General features: G+C 51.6%; 1 protein-coding gene across 3 annotated transcripts in view; it reads right to left on the reverse strand.

Annotated features, from left to right (window-relative positions):
• Positions 1-355: 355 nt before the first annotated feature.
• Positions 356-15,325, reverse strand: part of EMILIN2 (elastin microfibril interfacer 2) — a 60,177-nt gene continuing 45,207 nt past the window's right edge. For 2 of the 3 annotated variants that reach the window (XM_009192480.4, XM_017951590.3), the window contains exons 5-8: positions 7,289-7,672; positions 5,394-5,426; positions 4,573-4,770; positions 356-1,383 (exon numbers count right to left, since the gene is read on the reverse strand). In XM_009192480.4, the coding sequence (XP_009190744.2) occupies positions 1,046-1,383; positions 4,573-4,770; positions 5,394-5,426; positions 7,289-7,672 (953 nt within the window). In that variant the 3' untranslated portion in view covers positions 356-1,045. The remainder of the gene's footprint in view (positions 1,384-4,572; positions 4,771-5,393; positions 5,427-7,288; positions 7,673-15,325) is intronic. The other variant, XM_009192481.4, reaches the window with a different exon arrangement.

Here is a 15,325-nt window from a genome sequence, read left to right on the forward strand (position 1 = left end):
CCTGCTGCTTAGAAACCCGAGCGCTGGGCGAGCTGTGGCTGCTGGAGAGTGGTGCAGTGAAGCAGCAGGGATTCCGTTAGCCTGGGCAGCTGCTGTGGGGTCTGAGTGCAGCATCCCCAGAGGAGCCGCTCCAGCTGCAGATCACATGGGGCCTTGACCTCTGTGCACATCTGGTCCGTCTTCACAAGCCAGAAACAAAACCCAAGTGTACAGCTTGGATGCGAAGGGGTAACAGTTTTGTAGCTGAGATTAATGTTACTCAGGATTACTTTCTGTAGCCCTTTTTGAAACAAATTTCTACAGTTTGCTTTTTAGCAACAATTCCTGATCCGGAAGGCACCACACTTAACAAAAGTAACTGGAAATGGCTTTACCTCTTTATTGACACTCCCTGTCTTTGCACTTAAATTGTACATGTCATTTAAGGAGCCCGACAAGCTTTGGGAACAGTTTCTAACGTATCCCCATTTGCAGCTGGGCCAAGGCCCGGATGAGCAGGTAAGTCCCAGGCAGCAATGGTGAACCAAGCGTGGAACAGCCCAAACTAAAGTCAGGGTCTCTGTGCGGCGGCACGAGCCACTTCGGCACTTCAGTGTTTCAACTTCTGCGTGCAGTGTAAAGACAGACAGCTGGCCACAGTGCTGCCCTGCAGTAAAGGCCAGCCACAGTGACCAGCTCTCCCCTGCCTCCCTCCTCCCAGCCCACAGTCAGACAGAGCCTCTGTGGCAAGCTCAGACCCAGTCCAGGGCCCTGGGTCTGAGCTTGCCAGAGTGTAGATACAGGTGAAGGCCTTTCCAAGTCTTCCAGTTGTCCAGTTAGTGACAGAAAAGTCAGTGGCCACATTCACCATGTGCCTCACTCTTCACAGCCTGGCTGCAGTAAGGCATGGTGGCCTCAACAGCAAGGGAAGGCCTTTATGTTAGGGACAGGTGGTGGGACATATGCGGAAAACTCTAGCCCCATGCTTCCATTACATACAAAACCGAATATATTAAAGCTTTAGAGTTTTTACAACTATCTTTCCCCTGACCTCTCCCCAGCCACCTTAGAGGTGGGAAAGGAAAGGATATAAGAAAACCCCACTAAATGTGGAGTACATTTCGTCAAAGTCTGTGTGGGCCAACTTGCCCCCAGTCACCACGACGTTGACTGCATCTCCCGCCTTCAAGTGCACGATGAGGTGGAATGCCCCCGGGCCCCCACAGGTGTGCAAAGCCCCTGGGGGGCGGTGGTATTCCAGGAACTCTCTCCTGTACCCAGCGGTATGCAGCTGGGCCACGCTGGCGTTGGAGACCGATAGCACTGCTTCCACATAGGCGTCTCTCTCGGGGGTGAGGGTGGCTGTGATCAGGTAGCGCCCATCGTAAGGAGCCGTGAAGACGCCTGCGGGGAGAAAGTCACAGCCATTGCCATGGCAGTAAGTGGCCCCCCAGTGATTAACCTGGGCCTGGGAGACCAGCCATCTCTGTCTTCCCACAGCAGCCGGCTGCCCACCTCAGCTGCTTTTTATGCTCATCCCCTACAGCTTACCAGTGATGCAGAGGCCACCTTAGCCCATACCACTTTTTGCCACGGACCTAAGAATGCCTCTTGGAGCATTTCTCCCTTATTAGAAGCACCTAAGGGCTAAAGTCAGCCTCAGAGCTTGGCTGCTGGGCAGAATACCCATGAGGCAGGGCCAATGAAAACGAAGCTTGCCATCAACCCAGGGAGAGGCAGACACAGCACCATGTAACCCCAGGGCCGTGCCAGGCTCTTCCTGTAAGAGGCCCATTCTCCCCGCGCTGGGCAGTGGCCAGAAGTGAGCACTGATACTTAGCCCATGACCCACACATTCTGGGCCTGGGGTGGGAAAGGAAGTGGTGGCCGAAGGTGAGGAAGGTGGAAAGATCTGTACATGTCACTATTTGCTAAGCAGAAGCAGCTGTAGTTGACCCTACAGCTAGGAGAGTCAGTGCCAACACCAAATGCTGGCAGGAATGGCCATCACTCACGGGCTCCGCAGTGGACACCAGACCTTGCCACTGACCACAAGCCAAGAGTGGACATAAAACAGAGGGCCCAGGAGCTAAAAAGAGTGGTACTGTGCATTTGTGGTGGCTCACGCCTGTGGGAATCCCAGCACTTTGGGGAGGCCAAGGTGGGCAGATCACCTGAGGTCAGGAGTTTGAGACCAGCCTGGCCAATATGGGTAACCCATCTCTACTAAAAATACAAAAAATATTTAGACGGGCATGGTGGTGTGCACCTGTAGTCCCAACTACTCGGGAGGCTGAGGCATGAGAATCCCTTGAATCCACGTGGCAGAGGTTGCGGTGAGCCGAGATGGCACCACTGCACTCCAGCCCGGGCGACAAAGCAAGACTCTGCCTCAAACAAACAAAAAGTGGTTCTCAGGGACCCAGGCCTTCAGTCTGCTCTGGAAGACAGAAGAGGCCCGGCTACCCAGTCCCCTTCCCAACTTTGAACAGCAAGTAACTGAGGGCTTTTCAGAGGCTTCCTAAGGCACCTGGTCCTGAGGCCAGCGCCAGCCCTGGCGTTTTAGGTGTGGCTTTCACCTTTGTTCAGAGTCACCTGTGGTGAAGTTTCGCTCAGTTCACCCAGAATTTCCTTTCTGCACGTGCTCCATGCAAGATAAGAGGGAGCTCTGGGAATGCGAGACTGTAGGTCACGGTCCCTGCCTGCAAGCACCACCCGACCTGTCCAAGCAGATGAGCCATCCCTATGGCCAAGGCAGTACAGAGTGACCTGGGGAGGGTGACCTTGTTAGGCAGATGGAAGCAGGGCAGGAGAGCCCCTACCCCAACTAGGAATGTCAGGCAACCATCAGATGATGGTCCCGCAATTGTTAACTGTCTCTCTAAATTAATGATTGATTGGTCGCAGCCAGCACCACAGAAAGGCAGTCGCCCAACAGACAAAACCTGAAGCTGGTAATCAGCGGCTTCCCTATAAGATCTCCGGAGTTGGGCGATGAAGCTCATGCATGCGCATTAAGAGGCAAAAATGACGTTTAAATGATGTTTAACTGCTGTGTGACCTCCTGGGAGCACTTGACTGGTATGGGAAGAACATGTCACGTGGGCACGCACACAACTCCAGGAAACACCGCACACGCCCCCTCTCAGGCGCTGGCAGGCCACTGTGCATGTGGACGGCCCCCCAAGGGAAGAATCAGGAAAGGGACGCAGCCCCCCAGAAGCATGCCAATGTATAAGACCCCAAGTCACTGGTCAGACCGCACTTGAATCTCTCGTCACCCACCCGGCCGTCTTACAAGTGTACTTTCCTGCTCTAAAACTTGCCTCAGTCTCACTCTGCCTCATGCCCCTTGGTCAGATTCTTTCTTCTGAGGCGGCAAGCATTGAGACCCACATGGATTCCCCTTCACGGACGTACTGATCCCAAAGGCCACTGCCACTCTGAGCAGAGGCCTGGAGGCCTGCGGGGCCCGGAGGAAGCTACACGGCGGGGGGAAGTCAGCAGCATTCCTCTCACCCTGACCTGCCTTAGATGCCAAGCTTCAGCCTCATCAGCCCGGGGCACTCATCATTCATTTCTCTTGAGTTCTGCAGGTAACTTAGGCTTGCTAACCTAACAGTTAAGAGCCACTGCCTAAGGACAGATGGGATTTAGCCAGACAGTGACCAGACAGGGCAAATGTGAGGCTGGGGGTGGCTAAAAACTACCAAGAAGGAAACCAAGTCTCCCTCCCTCCCAGTGGCTTATGAGTGTCAAGGCCTCCCTGAAATCCACTGCCCCGCCCTGCCCCGCTCCAGGAGGCCCTGTTCACAGTACGGAAGCAGAACAGTGACTGCTGAGGGCAGAGAGAGGTCAGGAAAGACCCCGGGCCAGGGGGACCTCCCCACACCTGCCTGGGCTTCTGTTCTGATGGGCCCAGGCACCCCTGGGCCCTGCTTTCCTTGAAGCTGCCCTCGGTCTGGGCAGAGTAGCCCAGCCCAGGTGGACGCTGATGGACACAGAACTCAGAGGTAAATTCCACACCCATGATCCTTGGGACCCCCAGAAACAACCTGGGGCAGGGGGACCCACCAGGCGCCGCAGGTAGACTCAGGCTCCCAGCTGAAGGGACTGTGTGGCGGAGCATGCGGCCCTCTGGGGAGCGCAGTCCCTCTTTGGCCCTGTTCATCATAAACCAGGAGACCCTGAGGGAGCCTCCTGCTTGTCGGCCCAGGGTGTCAGGACGACTGTCGGAGCCCGAGAGAGACGGGCGCAACGGTGGCTATCAGAGGTGGCCAGGGCATGGTGGGCTATGCTGGCAGAGCCCTCGTAACTGCCATAAAAAATGAATAGCAACCCCAGTGGTGAACACTGAGGACTGGTGTGTTGACCTCACCACTAGAAAATGTTACACACCCATGCAGCCTGCAGCCCTCGAGCCGGGAAACGTTCTACATGAAAGCCCAGAGTGGGGCAGAGGAGTGCAGGCCCACTCAGGCATCTGCTCCCTGAGCCCACGGGACCCTGGCAACCAGCCAGCCATGGTGGGAGGGGTCCCACCTGCATTGGGGTAGGAGGAGGACACAGTACCAGTTCCCTTCACTCACTCACCCGTGCTGGGGTTGTAAACGTCCCCGTCGTTCACCAGCACTTTGTTAAAGAGGACAACGCCCCCATCGCTGGGGAAAGGCTTCTGGGTGAGGCCCGCAGAAAAAGACACCAGAGAAGGCACCGGAGCTCCTGGAGCAGGGAAAGGATGGAATGGATTGACCTGGATGCTTCTGTCCTCTAGCGGGAGGGCCTGGAAAACTGAAGTCTATGTGTCAGGCCCATTTTATTTCACCCAAAGTGGTGAAGCAAACTCCTCACGCCCGAGAGCCAGAGGGTTCCCTGTCGGAGATCAGCAGGCAGGACAGCTGAGGAATCTGAGAAACTGGACAGGCTCTTGTTAGGAGGGTGTGTGTGAGGCTGGGCATGTAAGCATATGAGATGGGGGTGTGTGTGTGTGTGCACGCACACTCGTGAGCACACGTGTTAGGAGGCCAGGCCAGGCAGTGGGTGCATCATCATCTAGGGAGCTGCTTCCTTACTAATAAATCAATAAAACCTGGAGCCCCAGGAAGCTCATTAGGACCACACAAGGGCAGAGGCCCACCCAGTGATCCCCTTGGGAAACTCAATGAGCTGGGATGATGGAGGAAGGAAGATTCCTCGTCTTGGGCCTGACTCTGGCCCTCTTTTGGGAGCAAACCTTGGGGAATTTAGTCCACTGTAGTCAGCTGAGGGCTGTCCCAGTGCTGGTGGGTGGGAAGGGCTGGGCCCAGGCTTGATCTGTGCTAATAGCTTGGAGGGAGGAGGCAGGAAATGCAGAGGAGGGGCAGAGGCCACCAAGGAGACTGCTCCTCCTGCCCCTGGTCTCTCAGCAGACGTACCTGGGGAAGCTACAGGAGGTGACTTTGGGTATCCTGAAAAACAAAAAGGAAATGGCATGTCAAACAAGATCCTAAGCACCAGCTCCTTGTTCTGAGCCCCCTTTTTCTCCTTGCTCCTCCCTCACAAGTTCAAATCGAGTCTTCACTATTAAAGAGACATAGAACAAGGGCACCCACTGTCACTGCCCTCCTAGAAGCAGAGGTACATTTGTGCCAGCCTGTCCCTGCTTCCTCGCTAGCCCATTTATCCCTGGCAGGGAAGAGGGCACTGAGGGCAAGCTGGCTGCAGGGAAGAAAGAGATGGGTGCTGGAGCCTTGGAGACTTCTCTGCGACTGAGAGAGTCACACAAGCCAGCTAACATTTGCCCTCTAGCAGTGTTATCTGTTCAAGAGCTTCGGCTTCAGCTAGACTGAACACAGTCCTTATTAAATGGAGGCATGGATGGGTGGGTGCATAAGTGCAGGGACAAATAGATGAGTGGATACATGCAGGGAAGAGTGCACAGCTTGATGCGTGGAGGGATGTGCACATGCATGGGTGGGTGGATAGATATGTGCATGGATACATGGGTGCGTGGGTCCCTGGGGTGCCCCAGCCTCTGCATATGAGGATGCATATGTGGGTGGATGGATAGATGCATAGATTGGTGGATGGATGTGTTGATGGGTGGATACATGGATAGATATGTGGATGGGTGGATGGATGGAAGGCATACACAGATAGATGTATGGGTGAGTGCTGCATGCATGCAAGGGTGCATGGATGGATGAATGAGTGAACAAATAGCCCAAGAGAGCCTACGCATCCATGATACATGGAACTAACAGAAGGTAAGTGTTATCTTGGAAAACACAGGACATCTGCCTAAGAGCTGTGACCGCTGCAGCTCAGGTGTCTTAGAAGGAATAGAAAAAAAGAGAGCTGGTGAGAGAAAATGTCTTCTTGTCTTCTCAGCAGTGACCCGGCCTTCCAGACAGCCATGGGCATCAGGGGCCACGGGTGCACCAGGCTATCACTGATGGGGAACGACCCCAGCCCTGCCAGTGTCTGCACGTCCCTGATGGTCAGCCTGGTCTGACTCAGAGGGGACTGGTTTGCATTGTTCTATGCATGTATCTATGGCAGGTGACATGATCTGCTGCATTCAGGGTCATCTGTTTATCTGTTATAGCCACAAATCTGTTTCCTCATCTGTAAAACAACACTGGCTTCATGGTGCAGCTGGGAGGGGTGCAGGAGATCCGGTTGCGGTTCAGTCCCTGGCTCGTGGTGGGAATCCCACAAATGCTCACTTCCTTCTGCTCCTGTCTGTACTGTGACACCACCCCCACTGTCACCATAACAGTAATGGTGTGGACATTCACAACTCATGGGGAGCACTTCCCAGTAGGGCACTGAACTGGGCTTTTCTCCATCCTCACAGTAACCCTCTGAGGTCCTGCACTCTCCTCATTGTGTGGTTGAAGGAAGCTCAGAGAGCTCAGGAAGCTGCCCCGAGTCCCAAAGCCTATGGTTGACAGCCCTCCTGCCTAGCCAGGCTGCTGTGCCACCTGCTTTGCTACTACCCAAGCTCCCAATACCCTTCTGGCTTCCAAGATCCTTCCTGCTGGGAATCAGTGAGCTGCCATGTGGCACTGGTACTCCAGCCGGCCGGGCCATTCTAAGTATGGACGACTGCACTGTCCCTGAGGCGCCCCAGCCTCCGCGTGCTGGATTAGCATGAGTGATCCCTCAGGCCTCAGCATCCCTCCAAAGCTGCACTTCTGAACTTGTCCCCCTGAAGGTTGGACCCTGGCCCGCCAAGCCCCTCAGCAGACCCCGAGGCTCAGGTGGAAGGTCTGGACGAGCCCCGCACTCCTCCCCATGCTCCTCCCCGCGCAGCCCTGGGCCTCACCTGGTGCGCCCGCAAAGCCTTCTGCGCTGGGGACGGTCCCGCTCCCGGTGTGGCCGTCCACACCCCGCGGCAGGCCCCGCCCCGACACGCCCGCGCCTGCGGGAGGCCCGGCCTGGCCCGTCTCCATGATGACCCCGGTGGAGCCCGGCAGCTGGGGCCGCGCGGTCCGGCCGGGCCAGGCGGGCAGGGGCGGCCTCTCCTCGGGGGGCCGCGGCTGCAGGGGCCCCTGGGGCAGGACGGGCCGCTGGCCCGCGGGCGGCCGTCGCGCAGGGTCCTCCGGGGTTTCGGGGCCGCTGGGCCTCGGCGGGGTGGGCTTGGGCTGCGGCTGCTCCTTGGGGGTCTCTGCGGGTGGCGGGGGCGAGGGCGCCTCCGAGGGCTCCTCCGCTGGGCGTCGGGGAAAAGAAAAACACACACGGGATTAGGAAACCTCAGCCCTGAACGCCCCGTCGGGGTCCCCTCCATGAGCCCCGGCGAGTGGGGTCCCCGTGAGGACTCCGTGGCCACCCCCGCGACATCACGCTAGCAGGACACGCGGCGTCCGCCTGCATCTTCGAGGGCGCCGTGGGTCACCCGGGAGCCGCCAGGGACCCCTGCCCAGGGCGGGGGGGTTTCCAGCCTCTCCTGCGTAGACGGCTGCACTCTCCAAACCGGTTTGGCTCCGGCACCCAACAATTCCCGGTTTCACAGCGCGCGGACACCATGGGTGCATCGCAAAGGTCTGAAAGGGACCTGATGCCACCGACCCCCTCAGTGTCTGAACCACGCTCCCCCCAGGGTCCCCGGCCTCTCCCGCCGGCTGCAGAGGGCTCAGGCTCCACGGGGGCCACAGCGCCCACGTCGCCAGCCGAAGGGACTTCCAACGGAGGAACCTCCCGATTCGCATTTCCCAGCCCTCTTGGGAAGCGGCCGGAAGCTGCCGCCCTTTCCTCCTTTGAATTCGTTCCTGGAACTAGCCCTCCAGGAAGCCCCTCCCGACCGTGCACAGGACGCCTAAAAATACCCGGGTCTGGCTGAGGAACCGCTGGCAAAGCAACGCCATCCCCCCGCCCCCATCAGTCTGGTGCCCACAATGCCCAGAGCGCCAAAGCCCAGCGATTAGGACCCAACAAAAATCAGTGACTGCATCTTGACCTGCTGTCCAGTTTTGTTTTAAAACTCACTAAGCGGGCCAGGCGCGGTGGCTCAGCCTGTAATCCCAGCACTTTGGGAGGCCGAGGTGGGGGGATCACTTGAGGCCCCAAATTCGAGACCAGCCTGACCAAGATGGCGAAACCTCATCTCTTCCAAATATACCAAAAAAAAAAAAAAATTAACCTGGTGTAGTGGAGCACACCTGCAATCCCAGCTACTCGGGAGGCTGAGGCAGGAGAATCACTTGAACCCAAGAGGTGGAGGTTGCAGTGAGCCGAGATAGCACCACTGCACTCCAGCCTCACTAAGCTGGGGAGAAGGGCAGTGGAGGTGGTTAATGGGTTCAAATATAGTTAGACAGAATTAATAAGATCTAGTATTTGATAGCACAACAGGGTGACTGCAGTCAGCAATTATCTTTTGCACATTTTTAAATAAAAGAGTAGAATTGGAATGTTTGTAAAGAAATGATAAATGCTTGGGGTAATAGATACGCCATTACCCTGATTATTACACACTGCATACCTGTATCAAAATACCTCATATACCCCATACATATATACATCTACTCTGTACACATAACTAAAAATTTTAAAAATAAAACTAAGATAAATATGGCAGATCAAATACATGCCCCCCCCCTCCACCCACAAAGGCAGGTTTGCCAGAACACCCTGAGAGAGGTGGTTTCTCCAACAGCCTTTCCTAACCAATGTTCCAGAAGAGAAGCCCAAGAGAAAACAATGAGTGATTACTTTCTCTATTTTCCCTCAGGATGATACAGAGCTAATTCCATTCTAGATATAGAGAAGTTAGTTCATTCCGTACAATAGAATGGCATCAGGGTTTACATCTCTTTGGAACCCTGGTTGAAAAAGGCTGGGTTAGACAGAGAAACTGAGGCAGGGGGATTGAAAACCATGAAGATACCAGCTACAGTGGAAGACAGCAGTAAGACACCAGTCTAAAAACACGAAGTGAAAGTCTGCTCCCTAAATAAGGAGGCTCACAGTCCCCATCCTCTGTTAAGCTCCCAGCCACTTGCTTATACCTCTAGCTGGAGATAGAAGGATTCTTCAAATTGACCCTATAATGATGCCCACAGTCATGAAACTCTATCTAGTGTCTCCCCATTAAATGTGAACCAAAGTCAAAATCACCTGACATAGGAGGAAAGCCGCCAGTGTGAACGACAGGGACCAAAGCAAGCCACACCAACTAATGAAAAGGAACTCTAAAGAGACAGACACAGTGCAAGAAAATAAACACATACTACCCTCAGAGAAGCAGAAGACATTGCATCCAAGATGCAAGAATTGTTTGCCATACAAAAGGGATAGTCAGAGAATAAGGGTGAGCCCTTGCTGATTAAAAAGGCACTTGCCAAAATCAGATTTCAATGAAAGGGGCTGGTAGACAAAAATCAAGGAAATCTTTCAGAAGATAGAAGATGATGACAAAATGATGAACAATAGGAAGGAAATCATAAGAAAATTAAAGGGTCAACCTAGGAAGTCCTTCCAGAAAAAGAGAGATCAGAAAAACTGGTATGTAGGGGTAATGGAGTGGTAAGGAGAGAATTATCAAATAAACACACAACTTCCCAGAACTGAAGGAAATGAAAGATCCCAGCACAATTATTGAATAAAAGGAATAAACGAAGCCACATTCAGAACAGTGAAGATAAAAAGGAGATATTACAAACTTCAAGGGAAAAAAATATAAAAATTGCAAATCAGGAAGGCATCACCAGGCTTCTCAACAATATTGGAAACTAGAAGAGAAGGGAACAATGTCAAATATTGATAGAATATAATGGTCAACCTTGAATTCTATACCCAGCAAAAATACCCATCAATTTCAAGAGAAGAATAAAGATATATTTAGACAGGCAATACTTTAAAAATTTTAAAATGCTATCTCTCAAGCACCCTTTCTTAAAAAGGTATTGGGAAATGTGCACTACTGAAACAAGGGAGTAAAATGAAAAAGCAACAGAGAGTAAAGAAAGCGGAGAGAGGTTAAAGACATTTCTAGGATAGTAGTGAAGGCAGGCTCGGATTGAAAGCCTTATTGCAAAAGTCTAGAGAATAACCAGTCCGGGTTAGATCAGAAAGAATAAGAATTCCAGGAAGGAGGTCTATCTTTTAAAAAATGGAACTGACAAATGATCTGATACTTTTTATGATATAGAAAATTGTATTAAGAGGCTGTTGAAGGGTAGGAAGGCTCCAAAATAGACACATAGGGTATAAGCAACACGTAGGAGAAAAGGAAAAAGGAAAGTAACACAATCTTAGAGAGCTATTGAGCTCAGCATAGCGTAGACGTTGCATATTGACTGTAGGATAACTCTGTTGGGAATTGGGAGGAAGGGGAGTCAATATACAATGTCTAAAGCTGATAAATCAATTTAGAAATACAGAGGTAAGTACCAAAGAAAAGAAACAGCTGGAAGAGTTACATGTGGCTGCCTCTGGGGCGTGGGAAGAAGGATGGGGAAGGGGGCAGGGGAGCTGGTTTTCATTATGAGCTTCTCAGTGTTATTTTACTTATTTTTATAAAATATAATTGTAGAAGACACTGAGGGCCTGTTTCTGACCTTTCCCCTCAAATCCAAGCACACTTGAGTCAACTCCTCATCTTCCTTTTCTTTCCTCCTCCTCTCTGGACACTGTCTCCCTGGCTCAGAAGCTGGCCTGCCTCCAGGGCACACGCCTCTGCCTGAGCCCCACCCACCCCCTTCCCTGCTCTTCTTGGATCGGCTCCATCTGACATCACTCCTCTCTCGTCTCAACCTCTCTTTCCTTCCTCCCCCACTAGTTTCTTCCTTTCAGCCCAAGCGTATGTCTCTCCATTCAAAACTCAGGGGGAAACAGAATTTTCCTCTGTCCTTCAACCATCGATAAGTTACAGTCAGCAAAGCGTCTTAAAATGGCAAGGCACAGGCCACCCAAACTGGCCCTTATTTTCTTCCCTGTCCCCACCAACCCTTCAAATCACCCTTTGCCTCTGAAATCTGCCCTTGTTCTCCCTCATCCAGGCACACGGAGTCCTATTTTACTCTTCCTTCTCCTTTGGTCACCCCCTCCCAATCTTTCACACACAAATTTGTTGCTAGGCCCAGCTGATTCTAATTTTGAAATATCGCTTGGATCCTTCATTCACACCTTTTCCAGAATGCTCTTTAGAAAGTATTCCAATCATATTATTTTCTGCTCAAAAATCTTCCATTGTTCTCCACTTCTCGTAAAAATCAAACTGACTGTCCTCGGCGTGGCATTCTGAATCCCCCACCTCCTTTGGCTGCCATCAGCATGCTCACTGCTACCCAGCTCTCATGTGGCTTCCCTGGCTTCGTGCCTTTGCCATGTGTACCCCTGAAATGGCCTCTTCCAGCACCCTCACTGGAAGCACCCTCACAACGGCACCCACTCCTGAAGTCCCAGTTCAAAACCACCTCTTCCATGAAGCCTTCTTGGATTGGTCCAGCAGGCTTGAACAGTCCTGCCTCTGCACCAGGAAGCAACATGGACCTTTGGGGGCTCTTTCTGTGGTTCAGACCTTTCCTCTCTGGCTGACTGATGAGTACTTGAGCATCTTAATTCTCTGCCATCCCCAGGGCCTTGCACAAGGCCTGGTAACTGGCACTGAACAATTTAAGTATTGGGTGAATAAAAGAAGGCTGAACCTATCTATGACAGGCACTGTGGGCTATGCAACCTAATTCCTGCCAGCCATTAAATTTGGGAACCCTAATTTTGCCAAAAATAATTGCCATTCTGGGGTCCTAACAAGGCAGTTCTGATACATATAGGACAGTGACCATTCTGTCTTTTACTATAATCCATTTTAACATATCCATTACTCCCTCAACACCCAGACTTGTTGCACTAGTGGAAGGCAGAGGAAAAAGAATGAACTAGATACTGCTTGAGCCAAATATCCTCAGTGGGTCTCCTTGGGGAGTCTGTGCATGAGTGCCGTGGACAGCTGAAGGCTCCAAAGCAGCCCGCCACATCACAGCAGAGACAGTCATGAAAAAGCGACGTCTCATTCGGATGGGTGCCCCCTGCCCTGGCCTCTCCCAGCTCCGGCTCAGTCCACAGCATCACGTGGGGTGCCGAACGCACACATTTATGACCAAGTCTTAACAAAGGCTGGATAGCACTCTGCTCATTCTGGAAAGCGACCTCTCCAGCAGCCGACTGCTTTCTGAACTGAACATGTGTTTCTAATTCAAGAACAGACCATTTGAAATGAATTCTTCATAAGAGCCAAGGGTTGCTCCTCATGTGTTTTAACTCCTGAGGAATGATAGGGACAGACCAACTACACCAGGCCTGCCTGACACCCCGCACGGGTCGGGTAGGGTCACAGCCTCACCATGGGTGAACCTGACATGTAGGGATTGAAGGCCATTCCCTCTCCTCGAAAGCTCCTATTGAAAGTCAATTTCAAAACCAAACATCAATTTCAACTTTTACTAAAACAAAGACTTTCCTAAGAAACTCCCCAATAATTCATGGGTTGATGTGCTAAAAAACAAGTGTCTTCCCCCTGAACTAACACCCTCGCTCATTAAGGAGACAGGGGTTGCCTCCTGTCTCCAGGAAGCCCTGCTTTCTGCAAGAGCCCTGAGCAGCTGGGCTGCAGGAGGAGACCTAGGGAAAGGGTTGGCCCTATTCTTGGCAACTAAGGGGTGTCTTGTCACAGAGCAGAGGCTGTTGGAGAAAGCCTGGCCTTAGCTGTTAGAGCCTGTGGCTGAGACTTGGCTGTGGGAAAGCCACTGAAACCTTGTCCATGCAACGGGCTCAACCTGCAGTGCCCTCCTGTCATCCAGGCAGAAATTGATGCCAATCAGATGAAGCAATGGATGCGGGTATGCCCCGCTAATGCCCCACTATTTGTAAAACCCTGTGCAAATGTTAAGTGTAATTCATCAGAAGTCCAGTGAAGGTGAAATCTGATCTCCCTGCCATCCAAAAGGTATACCTGCTGACCAAATGCTGAAACTGGAGAAGTGTTTTAAAGATGCTGATCAAGACTTCAGACTTTAAAAAAAAAAAAAAAAAAAGCATCAAAGTGCTGACATACAGAAAGCTAAGTGGATGGACGGAAGATGCTTTCACAGTTGACTGCTCCGCTGAGTGGCAAAGCTCTAGTTCCTGGGAAATAACCCCCATACCATCACGGACTGAAGCATGAGAAATGCTGGACTCATCAGAAAATTCAGAGAAACTGTGGCTTGTGGTGCTGAATGGGTGCGGGGTGAGCTTAGACAAACGGGCTTTTTCGAAACAGCAGTTGTTGGTCTTCCCTAAAGGACAGGAGGGCAGGCCACCAAGCTGGCTGACAAGTAGGCATGCAAAAGGATCCCTGGAGCTGAGAAGGCAAACGTGCATTCCCTGGAATAGTTCTACTCCAAGTCAATGGCCATCTCAATGCTGCTTTTGAGCTGGGCACTGTGGCTCATGCCTGCAATCCCAGTACTTTAGGAGGCTGCAGTGGGAGGATCGCTTGAGGCCAGGAGTTCAAGACCAGCACTTTCAACATAGCCAGACTCTGTTTTGATTAAAAAAACTTTAAAAATTAGCTGGGCATGGTAATTTGTGCCTGCAGTTCTGGCTATTCAGAAGACTGACGCAGGAGGATAGCATGAGCCCAGGAGTTCAAGGCTATAATCATACCACTGTACTCCAGCCTGGGCAACAGAGCAAGACCCTATCTCAAAAATAAATAAGTAAATAAATAAATGCTGTTTTTGAAATTGGTTTGAATGGAAAAAAAAAAAAAAAAAAACCCTTGAGCTTCTAAGAGGGAGCACTGTGTTGGTTGCACTGCAGAAGGTACCATATTGACACCAAAATGATAAGAATCCAGACCTAACAATGTGAAACCAGTAGGACAGGGCTAAATACAGAATATGGGTCTAAATTTCTGCAAAGTACAAACTAGTGAATGTTGAAATATAAATGCGGCTTTAGTCATGTATGCTAGAATCCGTGGCAATACATTTGAGCTGGAAAGTAATTTGCTATCACGGAACCCCAACAGAGAAGGCACTCACCCAGCTGAGCATCAGCAGCACTTGGAATTTTTAAATTTGTTTTAGAAATTCACAAGCTAGGCTAGGCGCGGTGGCTCATTTCTGCAATGCCAGCACTTTGGGAAGCTGAGGTGGGTGGATCACCTGAGGTCAGGAGTTTGAAACCAGCCTGGTCAACATGGTGAAACCCTGTCTCTACTAAAAATACAAAATTAGTGGGGTATGGTGGCAGGCGCCTGTAATCCCAGCTATTCGGGAGGTTGAGGCAGGAGAATTGCTTGAACCCAGGAGGCAGAGGTTGCAGTGAGCCGAGATGGTGCCACTGCACTCCAGCCTGGGCAACAGAGCAAGACTCCATCTGGAAAAAAAAAAAATAGCAAGAAAGAAATTCACAAGCTGATTCTAAAATTTACATGGGAGTGCATAGGAGGGTCTATACTGCTTGATTTTAAGACTCACTATAAAGCTACACAAATACGCTACCAGGAGAGACCTCAAAAACTGGAACAGAATTGAGTGCGTAAGTGGGCTCACACAAAACTGACTTCTCCTGGTGCAGTGTCAAAGTCAGTGGTTCATTCTGTGTCCTCCCTCCCGCTACCTCCTCTTTGTTTTTGGGCGCAGCTTACCTGGGATGGGCAGATCCCACTGCCTCTGGGGTAGCCTGCCTTCAATTTCCAGGACTAGAGCCAGCAGTTTTTTGTTTTAGTCACAAATTTAATTACAAATTCCTGGGCCTCACCTCATCGCTGCTGAACAGCGATCTCCTGAGTGAGCCCAGGAGTTCCTTTTTTGTTGTTTTTTTGTTTTTGTTTTTGTTTTTTTAAGATCCCAGAGGCATTTATGCATGTAGCTCT

This window comes from Papio anubis, chromosome 19 (assembly GCF_008728515.1).
Source record: "Papio anubis isolate 15944 chromosome 19, Panubis1.0, whole genome shotgun sequence".
Taxonomy (NCBI): Eukaryota; Metazoa; Chordata; class Mammalia; order Primates; family Cercopithecidae; genus Papio; species Papio anubis.